General features: G+C 47.3%; 1 protein-coding gene across 1 annotated transcript in view; it reads left to right on the plus strand.

The window, feature by feature from the left end:
• Dlgap3 (DLG associated protein 3) overlaps positions 1–16,231 on the plus strand; it is a 61,767-nt gene that overhangs the window by 40,079 nt on the left and 5,457 nt on the right. Inside the window, 5 exon segments of the mRNA XM_010645284.2 lie at positions 124–209; positions 13,631–14,115; positions 15,000–15,091; positions 15,370–15,513; positions 16,164–16,229. Coding sequence (XP_010643586.1) covers positions 124–209; positions 13,631–14,115; positions 15,000–15,091; positions 15,370–15,513; positions 16,164–16,229 — 873 coding nt within the window.

The raw sequence follows: 16,231 nt of genomic DNA on the forward strand, positions 1-16,231 counted from the left end.
GGAGGATTTTCTTTGCCAGGTTTGCCAGTGGCTTGGGGCTCAGCCATTGCTGGCCATTCTCCCTGGGCAAGACTTGTGTCCCCTGGCTGGGCCCTGCCACTGACCCCTCCACCCCGCCTCCAGGTGGAGACTATCTCAGACTCCGACACCGAGAACAGGAGCCGGAGAGAGTTCCACTCCATCGGTGTACAGGTGGAAGAGGACAAGAGGTAGGTCACATGGGGACCGCTCAGGCTTCCCAGGGGGAGTAGGGTAGTGAGGGCCCACTGATGTCCTTGCTGGCCATCTCCTGTGTGTGCCCTCTTCCTGGAAGTGAGACCACACCTTTTTTATTGGGGAGGAGTCACAGAGGTTGGCCAGAGATGTCATCATCTACACTGAGTTTTCATCGTTCCCTGCCTATCTGTGGTGCTCACTGACAGAAGATAGATGGTGGTTGGGGGAAGGAGAGGTGTGGAAAGGTAATAGGGAGGTGCTGCAAAAGCCTCCAACAGTTGTCCTTTACAGGGGATAATAGCATTCTGCCAGACCCTCATTATATCCTGCAGTATACAAGAATGTGAGCACAAAAAGAAACAAATAAACAGGAAGATTGCCTCTCACAGGCCCCTGGCAGATATAACACTCCTCCTCACTTGGCGCGCACAGGCATTTAAGCAGTTGGGGGTACCTATTATATGCCCGAGTCTCTGGTACACCTGAGATAGAATTACCAGCAGCCACTCGTCTGACATTAGGTGGCCTCATAAACATTGCTTTCTTAACTTCCAGGAGAAGAATTAGCACTGCGGGCTCTGGAGGGAGTGCTGCAAAGATTCCTCTCTGCTCTTGTGTGCCTTTTGGGAAGACACTTTCTCTAATGCCAAGGTGGCAGTGCCACAGTGGCCCATCTGCCCTCTGGACTGTGGTGCTACCAGGCCAGTGGCCTAACTCTGTCATCTGGGGACCTTCTGGGGCTGACCATGAGGATTCATGGTTATCTGGGTTGTCCAGGCCATACTACTATTGGAATCAAACTCTAGCTGTCGCTCTAAAGCTCTGTCCCCAGCTGCCTTTGTTGGGCCTTCTGACCTCTCCTAAACTCCCCCAGCTATTCTGGGGAACTTCTGAGGGGTTGTCTTGTGCATGTGTCTCATCGGGTCTTCTTGGCATTCTTGTGGGAGTCAACATTTTTCTCCATTCCTGCTCTAGCTCCTTCAAGTTCCATATGCTGCGGATGCAGTAAATGTCTCTGCTGAGGGTGGCGAAAAGTTGCCCTTGTTTTCTCATCATGCCTAAAGCTTTGGTCTTTACAGATTATAGAAAAGAGGCACTTTGTGACGAACTCAACTTGCAAATAAATCTGTGACTTGAGTTCTTGAGAGAGTTCTGCAGGAATGGATGCAGCTATGTGCTCTGAATCATGTACCCTTCCCTGAACCCATGGCGCTTGTGGACCATGAACCGAGCTCGTGTGTCCTCATGGACTCCTCCGGGAGGCTTTTGGGCCCCTCATCCAGAGCAACCCTTGGGGGCTCCCTCTCTTCCTCCTGATAGGCTGAATCCTGGGAAGAGTGCAGCAGGCACTGCCATCCCTCCATCAGTTCATTCGGTAGATACTTAGTGAGTACTTGCTGTGTGGCAGCTCCTGTGCACTGTGTTAAATGCTTGGGGAAACATTAAAGAGATGTCTGTGCCCTCACAGAAGTTGCGGTCTAGAGGGAAATTGAGGTAATGAGTAAATAACTTGTGAATGAAAAGAAGATTACACATTCTGGTAAAATATGCAGTGGGATATTATTGCGCATCATGGTGCAAATACAAAAGAAAAAGGGAGCTAAGAGAAAAGAGACGTTATTTAAATTGAGCAGTGACATTTAAGCTGCTGCTGGAGAACATTCAGGTGATGATTGGGAGTGTTTTCTAGGGAGAGAGAATAGCACACATAGAGGCCCTGGGGCAGGAAAGAGTTTGACATGCATCAGGAACTAAAGCAGGTTCGTGTTGGCTGTGTGGAGGGGTTTGGGGAGTGGTGAGAGAGTGAACTGGAGAATTCCAGGGGCCAGGTCAAGCCGAACATGAGCACGATAAAGAACTGGAATCTAATTAGAAGTAATGAGTAGCTATTAAAAGGTTAAAGAAAGAGTTTGACGCGCTCTAATTTATGTTTACAAAAGATCACTCGCTGTTGAATGGAGAATGAATGTGGGGAAAGTAACGGTGGAAATGAGGAGGCCAGTAAGGACCATTTTTCATGATCTAGGAGAGAGGCGATGGTGTTTTCCATGGTGGTGGCTATTATGATTGGGGTCTTTCTTTCCTGTTTACTGTATAATTGGACACAGCTGGGATATGGCGACCCTGTTAAATTTTGTGTACTGATTTTTTATTGAGCAACCTTGCTGGTCTCACTTTTTTGGGTCTCGGGTTATCTGAAAATCATGGTGGTTTTCTATATAGTCAGTTACTTTTCTGCAAATGAGAGTATTTCCTTTTCTTTTTTTTTTTTTACCTGGTACTAGAGATTGAACTTGGAGAGTGCTGAGCTACATTCCCCAGCCCTTTTTATCTTTTTTTTTGAGACAGGGTCTCACTAAATTCCCGGGTTGGCCTTGAGCTTGTGATTCTCCTGCCTTAGCCTCCCAAATAGCTGGGCTTAAAGGCATATCCCACTTATCCAAGCCTGGCTAGGATATTTCTTTTAAACCTCTATTCTTAAATGTATTTATTTATTTATTTATTTATTTATTTATTTATTTTTGGTACTGGGGATTGAACTTGGGTCCTTGCTATTGCAAGGCAGGCACTGGAACCACTGGGCTAAATCCCCGGCCCCTGTATTTATCTTATAATAAGACTTTGAATAGTACTTCCAGTTTGTTGTTGAGTTGTAGCATGCGTATTTCTTTCCTGATTCTAGAAGATATGCTTCTCAAGATGATATTTGCTTCAAATTGTATCACATTAAGGAGTTCCCTTCTATTCCTAGTTGACTTTTTGTTTATTTATTTTATTTTTTGTGTTGCTAAGTATTGAACCCAGAACCTTGCACGTGCTAGGCAAGTACTCTACCAAAGAGCTACATCCCCAGCCCATTTTCATATTTTTAAATAGAAAATGTAGGTAAAATTTTATTGAATGCTTTCTCAGAGTTTACCAAGATGCTCCTAGATTTTCTCCTTCCATGTAGAATGCAGTGCATTGTATGAATAAAATTTCTATGTTGGAACATTCTTTCATTCCTGGGATCAACTGCTTGATTCTACTATCAGATTGGCTTACATTTGACTGTAACAGGCCACAATAGTGTCTTACACAGTGTATTTCTCTTTCACTAAATATGTAAATATATGGCCAACCTGGATGTAGGATAGCACCCCAGGCTCCTTTTCTTTTGCTGCTCTCCCAGTTTTTGTGTATCACTTTATATCCTATCTGTGGAACTGAGCTCAAGTTCTGCCTGTAATGTCTGCTTTCTGAGCAGTGAGAAGGAAGAAGGGAGGAGAAGGGATGTAATTCTTCCTTTCTGAAAGACTTACTGAAGGTTACACAAATATTTTCACATACATCACAGTGGCTATAACCACATCATGTGATGGCACCTAGCTGCAAAGAAGGCTGTGAAGTCTGTAGTCTTGTGGATACAGAATACACAGATAAAAATCAGGGTTCTTATAGCTAGAGACAAATGCATGTATGGACTTTAGCAGTTTTTAATCACAGTTTTGCTGTATTATTTTTATATACATTGCTAGATTTTGAGTAGTTAACAGCCTCTTGAATTAAACGTTAACTTTCAACATTTCCTTCCTCCCTCCCTTCCTTCCTTCCTATAGAATCCAGGGCCTTCACACAGATCTACATCCCACCACCACACCCCTTTAAAAAAATTTTTTTGAGAAAGGGTCTAGCCTTGAACTTGCAATCCTCCTACCTCTGGCTCCCAAGTAGCTGTGACTACAGGCATGTGCCATACACCCAGCTAATATTCCTTATTTTTCTAACGTGCTATAAATTCCCTTCTGACTATAGCATGATAGCTGCATCACATAAGTTTTGAGATTTTGTATTTTTAATTGTTCAGTTCTAAATAGTCTGATTTCCTTTATAACTTGTTTATAGGAAATGTGGTATGTTTTTTAAAAATTGCCAAATACAGTTTTTTGTGGGGGGGGCTGCCTTTTAATTATTGATATCTGAATTTGTTACATGTAGGCACTGTATGCATTCTGATTTATTCCTTAGATTATTTGAGGCTTTTTTCCATCATATATATCACATATACGTATACAGACATACATACTATACATACATACATACTATACATATATATATACATACATACATACTGTATATATATAGTATATCCTACATATGGTCAGACTTAGAATTTATATTTTTCAGATATTTATCTTTTATTTTCTTTGTATGTTTAATCTACCAGTTCTGAGGGAAGTGTGTTAAAAATGTCTCACTGTAATTTTGGATCTGTCATTTCCCCCAATAACTTTATTTTTACTTCAGTTTGAGAGTGTACTGTGTATAAGCATTTAAGCTTATGACTGTTGTGTCTTCTTAGTGGATTGGCTCTTTTATCAGGAAATAGGCTTCATTTCATACCTTACCCTCCTACACTCTTGTGTTTTAGATGGATTGCTTATGGCAGGGAATGTAGCTCAGTGGCGGAGTGCCTGCCATCTAGCATGTGAGAGCTCCTGGATTCAATCCCCAGTACCAGCCCCTTCCCCCTCAGAAAAGAAAAAGGGGAGATAGATATGTTGCTTTTAAGCAATATGTGGCTAGGGTTTAGTAGACATATTTAATCCAGTTATATATTTCGATGACTAATTTATTTGGACCTATTTCTATGATCTTGCTTTATATATTTTACTTAACGTACTTTTTTCTTTGCTTTGCTCTCCTATGACTTTTTCTGTCTTCTGTTGAACTGATCAAATATAGTTATTTTTCTTTTTCTCTTCATTGATTTGGAAGCTTACATGTCTTAAGCAGTGATTTCCCTTACAAATTGACAAATATACTTAATTTTGCATTTTTCTGAAAGCACCTAAAATTAGTATTTCTATCCCTTTTAAGTACAAGAGTCTCGTAACACTTTAATTTTCTTCTTAGCTTCCTCCTCCCATCTTCCGCATTGTATTTATGGAGTACTTTGATTATACCTCTGTAAAGGCTCAGCTAAATCAGTTGTTGTTATAGCTATTATGGTTTACTAGTATAGATTTACAAGCATATTTGAACAATTTACATGTTCTCTGTTGTTTGTTGCTGCCCACTCCTTCCACGCGGACTCAATTTCCATCATACCGCGTGCGGTACTGCTTCAGCTCGGGACCAGCTTTAAGGTTAATTTCTCAGCTTGAGCTTTCTGGGTTTCCCCAGTAGTACACATCTGAACCCCACACTTACACACAACACTGACTTAATGTCCTGATTTCCCAGCATCCTACTGGCAGGCCACACTCCTGAATCACTGGCGTGCATTTTTCTAGTTCAAATCTAGAAACAAAACAGACCTTCTTGGCTGCCGGCTTTCTGCACCATCTCCTTCCGCTCCCGTCATGCTTAGGCTTGGGGTGTCTCCTCTCCCTCAGTATTCCCATCCAGCCCTTAGCATATGTCTGGCTGAAATTCCTGGGGCTCCTTTGGTTTAGACACCCTCTTGCTACTCAGATTTTGAATTTCCTTTTTGCATCCGTGTAAGCTGATGATGTCTCTTTCCTATTTTCGAGGTTGGAGTTGCGGAAAAAACACCATTTTTGTTTTATTTTATGCATCATTTCTATGTGTCCAGGGTCTAAGTTGGTTCAGTCTACTACATTGATCAGTTGTCTCTACTAGGCTGATAGCAGCAAGTTCAGGGAAAAGGAGACCAAGGCGACAAGCATTTTGGAATGAAAGGCAGGGCCGGGGAGGGCAGGGACAGGCAGAGAACGTGGTCTTCCTTGCACTTGTGTAAATGCTTGGGGAGGTCTTGATGAGGCGGGCTGAGGAGCAGAGGAGGTGGTGTTTAGAAAGTGCCTGAAGCCCTGAAACACCTAGCACAGGTGATCACACTGGGAATTGAGAGGGAGTGACAGGTGGGGAGAGGAGAAGTCTGGCCCATCTCTCTGGCCAGGCTCACTTGCTTGTCTGCTGAAGGCATTCTTAGTTATACACCTGCTCAGTCCTTGCTGTCCCTTCTGTCCCTGGCTTTAAGACTGACTCTCCACACACCATGCCCCCACTGGTACATAAAAGCGAGCCATGAATTCTAGCAGCCTTGCTAGGCAAACACCCAGGACTTGCCCCCTACCCACTGCCACTTATTTTCTTGGCCTCTAATACTTACCCCTGTCTTACTTGTTTATATTTTGGTTAAAAAAAATTACTGGGCAGAAGCTGAGGCAGAAGGATTACAAGTTTGAGCTTAGCCCTGACAACTTAGGCGAGACCTATTTCAAAATTAAAAAAAAAAGAAAAGAAAAAAAGAAAAAAGAAAAAAGGACTCAGGGCCTGGGATTTAGCTCAGTGGTTCTGTTGCCTGCCTTGCAAGTGCCAGGACCTGAGTTTGATCCCCAGTGCCAAAAAAAAAAACAAAAAACAAAACAAAACTGAGAGTGTAGCTTAGTGTGAAGGCTGTGGGTTCTATACCCAGTATCAATCAATCATCATCATCATCATCATAATGATAATAGTAATATTTGCTGGGCAGTAGGCAGTACTCAGGGGGCTGAGGAAGGAAGGTTGCCCGCTCAAGGCTAGCCTGGGTGATTTAGCGAGACTGTCTCAAAATAAAAGAAAAAAAGGACTGGGGGGATAGTTCGGTGCTTAGCATGTGTGAGACCTTGGAGTTGATCTCCAGCACTGAAAAAACAAAAATTGCTAGACAGGAAAGGCCTCTCATTTTTGCCTTTCAGGTTGTTCCCCGCCGAACTTATGGGTAGAGCTCAGACTTACGACTGCTTATATCTGGGAGTCATCTGTGGGTCCTTGTAGCTGCCCATCATCAGTGATGCCTTGGCTTAGGAAGGCACAGTGGCGTGAGCTGTATCCGTTCTGTTTGCACTGCACGTCTTCTCTCACCTCCAGCTTCATTTGCCCACAGACTATTGGATGCCTATTCTTTGTCAAGTACGGTGCTGGGTATTGAGGATACAGAGATGAGCAGACCCAGACACAGCCCCCTGGCCTTGTGAAGCTTCAAACCACATTAATCTAAGAGTCACATAGATAATGTAGAATTAGGGTTGGGTGTATAGCTCATCGTTAGAATATTTCCTAGCATATCTGAGGCCCTAGGTTGGATCCCCAGCACCTCCCCCTCCCCTGAGAAGACTTACAGCTCTGACAGGTACCACGAGGGAGAGCTGGGTGTTCCATGAGAGTGTACCCTAGGTGCTCTAACCCAGTCAGAGAGGTCACTTCCCTGGGGAAGTGGTGTCTGGGTAGAGACCTGAAGAATAAACAAAAGTTAACTAAATAAAAATAGAAGATAAAAATGTCCTGGCAGCAAGAACAGCATGTGTTAAGGCCCTGTGGTGAGAAAGAACACACTTAGGAAACAATGACAGCCCTACCTCAAGGTACCCTTACTGTTCCTGTCTCCTCAGACTCTGGGCCAGAATAACAAGACATCTAGTGTCTTTGCTGAATGTTAGAAAGACTTCGGTTCCTAGAAAATGTGATTCTTTTACTCCAGCTCTGTCTAAACGCAGTGATCCCCCTGTATCTTCCAACTCTAGATCCTTCCCCCTAAGCCCTTACTTCAAATTCCAGATCTAGCAAAAACAAAAACTGCTACCAACAAACCCACTAAAACAAAGAAGAAACACTAGGATGTCTGATTAATTTTGATTATCAAGTCAGGTGTGGTGGCGCACAACTGTGATCCCAGCACTTGGGAGGCTGAGGCAGAAGATCACCACGAGTTCAAGGCCAGCCTGAGCACATAGTGAGTTCAAGACCAGCCTGAACTATATAACAAGGCCCTGTCTTTAAAGGTCAAAAAAAAGGGTTTGTAGATAAACAACATGCAATATTTGGGATACACTTATGCATAAAAAATCTGAAATTTAACTGAGAGTTCTGAACTTTATCTGACAACCCTACTTATGCCCACTTGTGTCCACCCACCCAAGGCCACCTGGGAAACTAGGAAGGCCTCTCCCCTCCTTCCTTAGCATTGTGGCCATTTTGGCTTTAGGACCTTGGAAAGGCCATTTGCCCAAAAGAAGGAGCCCCTTGAGGCCTGGGCAGGAATCTTCCATCTTCTGAAGCTGTGTCCGAAGAACAGCCCTGTGAAAAGTTGGAGTAGCTGACTGAGCACAAACCCTAGGCACGGCCATGGCTGCTGCTCCTCATCTTCTTGCTCTAGGGTGGCTCCTAAGTGATGCTCAGGACTCCTCCGAATCTGTACGCGTTACCCCCCTTCCCTCGCTGACACAGTCCCTGGCTGGGATGATGGGCTCAGGTTACTGACCGATTATCTTCGGTACTTTCTTAGAGAGACACTTCTACAGCAGTGAGTATAATGCTGTGCCTGGCTCAAATGTCACTGCCCACTCCTCCTCCCACTCCTGCCCGCCCGCTGCCAACACTCCTGGCCAAACCTCTTGACAGTTTGTGGATATTGAGCATTTCTTGGATACTGTGTCCCTCGGGATGATCCAGTTTCTTCTCAGAGGCTTTTATGTTATCCCCTAGAGATTCGCTGAAGGAACAGCTCCCCAAAAGCTACCAGGATAATGACTTCCACAATCACCAGGAATGTAGTCATTGTCACTTGGCAGGATTGGAGGGGAGGAGGCCTGGGCCGCCTAGTTAAAAGGCTTGGGAGAAAATATTGTGAATGCATTGTTATGTGTTGGTGATAATTCACAGTGGAAGCCAGTTGCTATCCTGTGTTTACAGCTGTTGGTGAAGTGCACAGCAACTGCTGCCAAATCCAGAATGAAATGGGGACATGGGGCCTATACTTTACTACTCTGAAAATTCATCTGTTATTGCTAGGGTTAGAGTTGGCTGTGAGTTACAGAAAACCTTCAAACAAATAGTGAGTTAAACATGACTGAAGTTTACTTCCTTCTTGCTTAGAAGTCCAGAGGGCTGGTAGGTGTTCTACAGTGTCAGGACCCAGTCTTTCTCTTATTGCTTCTCTACCTTTGACCCTGTCTGCAATCTCATGTTCTTAGATGGCTTCTTGAGGTGTAGCCCTCATGTCTCTGTTCTGGTTTATTAGGAAGGAGGAAGGGACAAAATAGGGCACATTCTTTCTTTCATTAATACTTTTTTTAAGGTGCTAGATGTCAAACCCATGTCACGTGAGCACTGTACCATTGAGCCAAACCCCCAGCCTGACACATTCTTTTCATGAACACTTTCTAGACGACATACATACCACTTCTGCTTATATCCGATAGGCTGGAACTTAGCCACATGGCTATACCTAGTTGTAAGAGAGACGGAGGAAAGAATCTGTCCAAAGTGGCCATGTGTCCAGCTTAAAATTATGGGATTCTGTTACTGAGGACGAAAGGGAGAATGGATATTGAGGGATAATTAGCGGTCTCTACCACCCTTCCTTCCAGCCAAACAACCAATCCACCACCCAGCCAACATTTATGTTTGAGGAACTGCCCTATTTAGTGAGAGAGACAGATATGCAAATAACTCACCACAATACAATGTGATATAGAGAATAAAAGAGGTTTTGTTCAGAGTGCTGTGGGAGAACAGATGGAAATGATCAACAGCAATCACAATAATTAATAACTACAATGCCCTAGTGAGGTTCTCAGAGCTGCATTTGGACTATTGTGTTTGTCCAGCTCCCTTTCCTCACAGTGAGAGCCACCAACTTTCCTCCTTCTCCATAATAGCTAACACAATGGGCAGGCAGGTGCTGTCCCAAGTTCTGTACATATATTATCTCCCAAGCTGGTACTATTATTCTCACTTACAGAGGAAGAAACGAAGCACCAGCCGCAGAGCTAGGTTTTGAGTGCAGGCAGTCTGGCTCCCCTAAAGCGGCTCATTCCCCTTCCTTCCTCCGACCCCCACAAGTCTTTAGCAGATCACCTGCACAGCCCCTCACCGTGACCGTGGAGGTCATCTGGTGGGACCTTGGTCCACTTTCAGATCAGCTCCCCATGTGTAGCTTTCCTCTGCCTCCTCCACTAGCCCTTGAGTGGCTGCAGAGGTAACCTCTGAGATAATTTGATCATTTTCTCATCTTAGGAACCCACACAATCTCTCTAGACATCACTGCTCTGTAAGTAGGAATGATACTGACACCTTTATCATGGGACTGGTCCTGAGGACAGAGCATGTTTGCGCATGTAAAGTGCTGCATTTGGCACATACTAAGTACCCAGAAGGTAGTGTTTTGTACCTCCCTTGTCCCTGGTTTCTTTGACTATTGCTTCTCTCTTCTCTGTCTTCAGTTGACTTCTCTTTATAGGTTGTACTAGTTTCCTGTTCCTGCACACACCTGAGAAATCCAGGCTGTTCACCTTATCTCAGGATCCTCAGCTTAATCACATCTTATAGTCTCTTTTGGCAGTGAAAGGTAAAAGCTTCACACAGACAAGGGACTGGGACATGGATGTTGGTTCTTTTCCCTCGGGATATGGCAAGCAAGAACCATCCTAAACCACTTCTTCTGAGACACATCTCCTTGCCCTTCCTTGTTTCTTTGCGAGCTCTTTGAAAGAGTTGTGTCGCCCACTTTTTCCCACTTCCTGCCAGCCAGCTGCAGTCTGTATCTGTGCCCCCCACCCCATCCCACCAAGCCTGCTCCTGCCCTGATTACCAGTGGCTCCTGTACTGTCCAATCAGTGGATACCTTTCATTCTTCATTTTGTGTGTTGGCTGCTTGCTCCTTCTTGAGACCTTCCTCTCCCCTTCAGCCTGTAGGGTCTTCTGGTTTTCTTCCTTATCCTCTCTGGCTTCTGCCTCTCCTCTGTGGGCTGCACTGTCTTCCCTTACCTGTGAAGTGTCCGTGTTCCCCAGGACTTTGGATCTTTAAGCCATTGCTCTTTTCTTGGGTGATCTTGTCCCTCACTGCTAGTTTTAAATGCCACTTGTACAAGGATGACTGGCTCCCAGTTGTGCTGTATGAGTCTCTGGCCGTTGGCTGGGAGTGTTGGTGAGGACGGTGCTTCCACTAATCCCTTAAGCTCCTCAGCTCATTCAGGTTTCCCTGAAGCACACGCAGTGAGAGAGCTTTTGAGGAAGGGATTTGAGAGCCATGAAGCCTGGGACACTTTGTGCTTCTGTTCCATACTATGACTTCCATCAAGATGGAGTGATTCTCTCGGGCCTTCTCGGAGGACGTGGTGAGAGGCAGCAAACCCAGTGGTGGCCAAGGACAAGTCCATGTGCAGGGAAGCAGCAAGGATGGTGGCTCTTTAGGAATGTATTTACTGGGGCAAATCCTACTTTATCTCCATGATTTGCAACTGATGAAGCTCTGAAAGAGTCAAAGGCTAACTAGAGCTCCAAAAGACAAAAATATTTGTGGGGAGCCAGGGTGCATCGTGATGGGATACAGGTAGACATACAAGTCTCTCACCAGAAAGAGACAACAGTGAAACCAAATAGTGGGATACCTCTGGGTACAAGAGGACTGCTGAGGGGGTGTGCAGCTGAGGAGGGGTCCTATGGACAGTCAGAGGAGCCACAGAGGAAGAGGGGTTTGGGCAGGAGATGGGCAGGGAGGAGAAGGAAGGCCATTTCAAGCAAGGAAATAGGATGTGCAAAGGCTTAGAGTCAGGGTCACATATTATCTGTTTGGGGGACCAGGAGAATGTGGGGGAGATGAGCTTGAAGATGAGGACCACATCCAGAGTGTAATAGCCACCAATAAATGCTGGAACTTTATCTTACGGCAGTGGAGTTTGATCTTATGACAATGGAGAGCTATGGAAAAGTTTTGAGCAGGGGAATGACTTGGCACAGTTCAGCTTTAGGAAGACTGCTCCAGACTTGGGTAGATCAGGGAGAGATTGACGGGCCCCCAAAATTAAAATATGCTAGGTGCAATTTTAGAGAGGCATGACCTTGGCAATTACTGGTTCATTCCTATAATTTTAAATGTGTATAATATATGTGTATGTACTTGCATGTAATTATGTATTTTAAATATACACATATTAGCTGGCCTAGGGGAAGACTTCCCAAAGGCACACAGTGGCAAAGCCAGCACCAGGACTCAGGTTTGCCTCCTGGCCCAGTGCTCTTCCTCTGCACATACTGAGTGGATGCAGAGGTATCTGAAAGGAGGCCAGTCCTGTAGTTGAGGCAAATGACGGTGCCAGTCTGATCAGGGCAGACACCAAGGTGAAGACCAGGCAGAGGGGAAAAAAGACATAGTTTCTCTCCTTACAGAGGTGGGGGTGGGGACATAGGGCTCTGTGGAGACTACACATGAGTGCATCTCTTTCCTGGGTCCTGCAGCATCCTTCTGGGCCTGGTTTCTATGGCAACAGGCTCCCAGCAGGCAGCCCGCCAGTTGGAGGGAAGCAGGCAGGCAGCAAGGAGAGAAGGCCTGGGCAGCATGAGGAAGGCTAAAGTTGCAGGGGCTAGGAGTCTCCTGGAAAGCTGGACAGGCTCCTGAAGCTGGCTGCACAAGCCTCTCTTCTTCTAACTAGGTAGAAGTGGACAGAACTCAGGACCCACGGGCCTTTCTTTAGAGGTCATTGAATTCCTAGGCCTTGAACCTCCAAATGCACCCTGACTTTCACTTTTTAAAGTATTCTCTGGCCCTAACCTCATGCAGTTTAGGGAGCCACTGACTTCTTTGTAGAAAAGAGCCTCTACTCTGAACTCTGGGGGAAAAAATAAACAAGGCCAGTTGACGTTTGCATAGGATTTGCATGTTATTAACTCAAAGACAAGAAGTCTCCAGGCCCTGTGTCATTCCTGCCAACAACTTAATTCAGCTCCACTGGCACTGGCACACTGTGTCTGGCCAGGCTCTGGGCTGCGCTGTCAGGGTCTCTGGGGGAGAAGTCCTCCCAGCTGCAGGCATACTTCATCCCCAGCCACTCCCACCATCTCTTGCTGTGATGTTCTAATAGCTGATGTGGTGCAGAGTGTTTGACAGTGGAGCTCAGCAGCTTGAGTCCAAATCCTGGCTCTGTACTCCTTAGCTGGATAAGCATGGGCCTTTCTGGGCTTTAAGTTGCCTCGTCTCTCTGTAGGGCTGATGATACACTGTACATCTGGTATAAACTAGCATAGACATACCATTTGATAGAATACTGAAATACCTTTGCATTCATCGATAAGGAGCTGCTATCACCCTGGACCCTCCCTGGGCCCTTCTGGTCTGCCCCACAGTCCAGCTTTGACAGGGTGTGACTTTGATACTTTGATCACGGTAGGCTTTGATTGGTGTCTACCAGGATCTGTCCTGGCCATGGAGCAGTGATTGTTAGATATTGTAACCTTCACCCTTATCTATTGGCGCCATGAAAAGGTTGCTAGGTGACTCCCAGTTGCAAGGATTGATCTGTTTCAGGTGTGTAAATGAATGCCCATTTCTGTATAGGTTCTTTTCCTCATTCATGCCCTTCCCCTTTTGCTTGGGGTGGGGTTAAGGGCTGGGATGAGACTGGGCAGAAAGGACAAGTGCCTGTTTCCACAGACGGGCGAGGTTCAAGCGCTCCAACAGTGTGACGGCCGGTGTGCAGGCAGACCTGGAGCTTGAAGGCCTGGCCGGCCTGGCCACAGTGGCCACAGAAGACAAGGCCCTACAGTTCGGACGCTCCTTCCAGAGGCACGCCTCTGAGCCCCAGCCCGGACCCCGGGCCCCCACCTACTCAGTCTTCCGCACGGTCCACACGCAGGGCCAGTGGGCCTACCGTGAGGGCTACCCACTGCCGTATGAGCCACCGGCCACCGATGGGTCACCAGGCCCGGCCCCCGCCCCAGCCCCTGGCCCTGGGTCTGGCCGCCGCGACTCCTGGATGGAGCGTGGTTCGCGTAGCCTCCCTGACTCAGGCCGCACATCCCCCTGCCCACGGGATGGCGAGTGGTTCATCAAGATGCTGCGGGCAGAGGTGGAGAAGCTGGAGCACTGGTGCCAGCAGATGGAGCGCGAGGCGGAGGACTATGAGCTGCCAGAGGAGAGTGAGTTGGCGGGCACGGGGTACTGGCTCCCTGTGTGCTCAAGGGATGGTGGCCAGTGCCGGGGCTGCAGGGAAACAGGAAGCCCCACTAGTTGGGCATGGCTTTGCCTTCCTCATCCGTCCTTCCACATGGGAGCTTGAGGACTCCACCATGGTAGTAGAACATGCAGGAGGCAGGGCTAGGACTGGAGACACCAAGGGCTGGATCTCTAGGAGATGGCTACCAGGACCAAGGGGACATAGGGCACTCTTCAGATATATACTGGTACAGGGATCTAGTCTGAAACAGATGGTGACCCAGACCCTAAGGCAGTGGGGAGACAGTTCAAGTCAGATCCTTTATGAGGCACAGATGAAGAGGCTCAGTGAAGTGGACATGGCCCTGGCCTGAAGGAGGGCAAAGCCCTTTCCCCACAAGTCCAGTCTGGGGGAAACACACCCTTACGGCAGAATCCCCAGGTTGGCAGGATAATGACTGCTGTCATCTTCTTGCAGTTACTTAGTTATTCTTGGTGAGCCAAGGAGGCATCCTCTGATGAGTGACACAGTTCAGCTAATTGGTTCAGTCATTGAGCTGATGCCCTGGCCAGGGCTGTAGGGCTAGGCTGGGGCTGGTTACCATCTGGGAGGGATGATACAAGAAGATAAGTGCTCAATAAACGTAGTTTAGGAAGGAAGGAACATCAGGGCCTGAGCATCCAGTGCTGGTGAGATGGGACAGAGCTGCTTGTCAAGAACTTGAGGATGGGGTAGAGAAGGGACTGAAGGAGACAGATGGATAAACAGTGTAAATAACCAAGAGGTGAAAGTTATCAGGGTGGACTTCCTATAGGCTGGAGAAGAAGATGCCTCATTCTTCTCCTTGAATTTCCTTCTGTTCTCCAGTCCTGGAGAAGATCCGCAGTGCTGTGGGCAGCACACAACTTCTCCTGTCCCAGAAGGTCCAGCAGTTCTTCCGGCTGTGTCAGCAAAGCATGGTGAGTGCCCATAAGAGTGTATGCACCGGACAGGTAGCCCAGTGTGGCTGGGGGGGTGAGACTAGGTCTGTGATCCTCCAGGGGTCATTTTGGGTATTGTGCTTGATGGTGGGTCTGGATGTTTGTGCCTGAGAATAAGAGGCCCAGTCTCGTTTTGTCCCCTGTCTTCCACCCCCACCCCATTCTCCCAGGTCAAGCTTCGTATAGGGCTTTTGTGGTTCTGGCTGGGCTCAGACCTCCTTGATGGAGTCACCCCCCTATGTCTCCCATTGCCTCAGGACCCCACTGCGTTCCCCGTGCCAACCTTCCAGGACCTGGCGGGTTTCTGGGACCTCCTTCAGCTGTCTATTGAGGATGTGACCCTCAAGTTCCTGGAGCTACAGCAACTCAAGGCCAACAGCTGGAAACTCCTGGAGCCTAAGGTGTATATGTGGGAAGTGGTCCCTTCAGTCCTGGAGGCCACACTCTGGAAAATGCCCTTCCTCAGAGAGATATGTTGGGGGCAGAGGTGTGGAGGGGAAGAGACCCATGTGCAGCACAAGTTCTGGACAGATAATAGGTGACCGTCCACTTCCAAGAGTGGCCACACTCCTGGTCACCGTCACCTGCTTGGACTCAGTACTCATCGCTGCCTAAGCTTCCAGAGCTCCCTCAACTACCTTTGGCCAGCTGCAGTTTGAGGGAGTAGAGCTAGATTTTCTAGAAGGTCACCTTCAGCTCGGGCCTGGGCAGAGGGCAGAGCCTTGAACATGCCTTGTCTTTAGGCTTGCTGACAGGTCTCTGGCCGTGATGGGTGAATTCCCTCCCCCTTGCCTCGCCTCGGTTTGCAGGGCTAGAGGGAAAACAGCCCCCAAACAGCACTCTGACACAGGCCGTTAAGAACAGTTCCACCAGGGGGCGCTCGAATCGACCGCGTTTCAATGAAAGATGGTGCGGGGTTGACCTTGGGACTTCAGGCCGTGCGTTCCGTGCGTTCGCACAGTACCCATTGCTCTGGGAGCTGGTATGGGGTGCGAACCGGAGTGCTGGGGGTGGTCCCGGCGCCGGGCTCACGGCCGCGCTCTCCTGACAGGAGGAGAAGAAGGTCCCTCCGCCGATACCAAAGAAGCCCTCGCGGGGCCGGGGCGTGCCGGTGAAGGA

This window comes from Fukomys damarensis, unplaced genomic scaffold, assembly GCF_012274545.1.
Source record: "Fukomys damarensis isolate Sample0158 unplaced genomic scaffold, DMR_v1.0_HiC HiC_scaffold_23, whole genome shotgun sequence".
Lineage (NCBI taxonomy): Eukaryota > Metazoa > Chordata > Mammalia > Rodentia > Bathyergidae > Fukomys > Fukomys damarensis.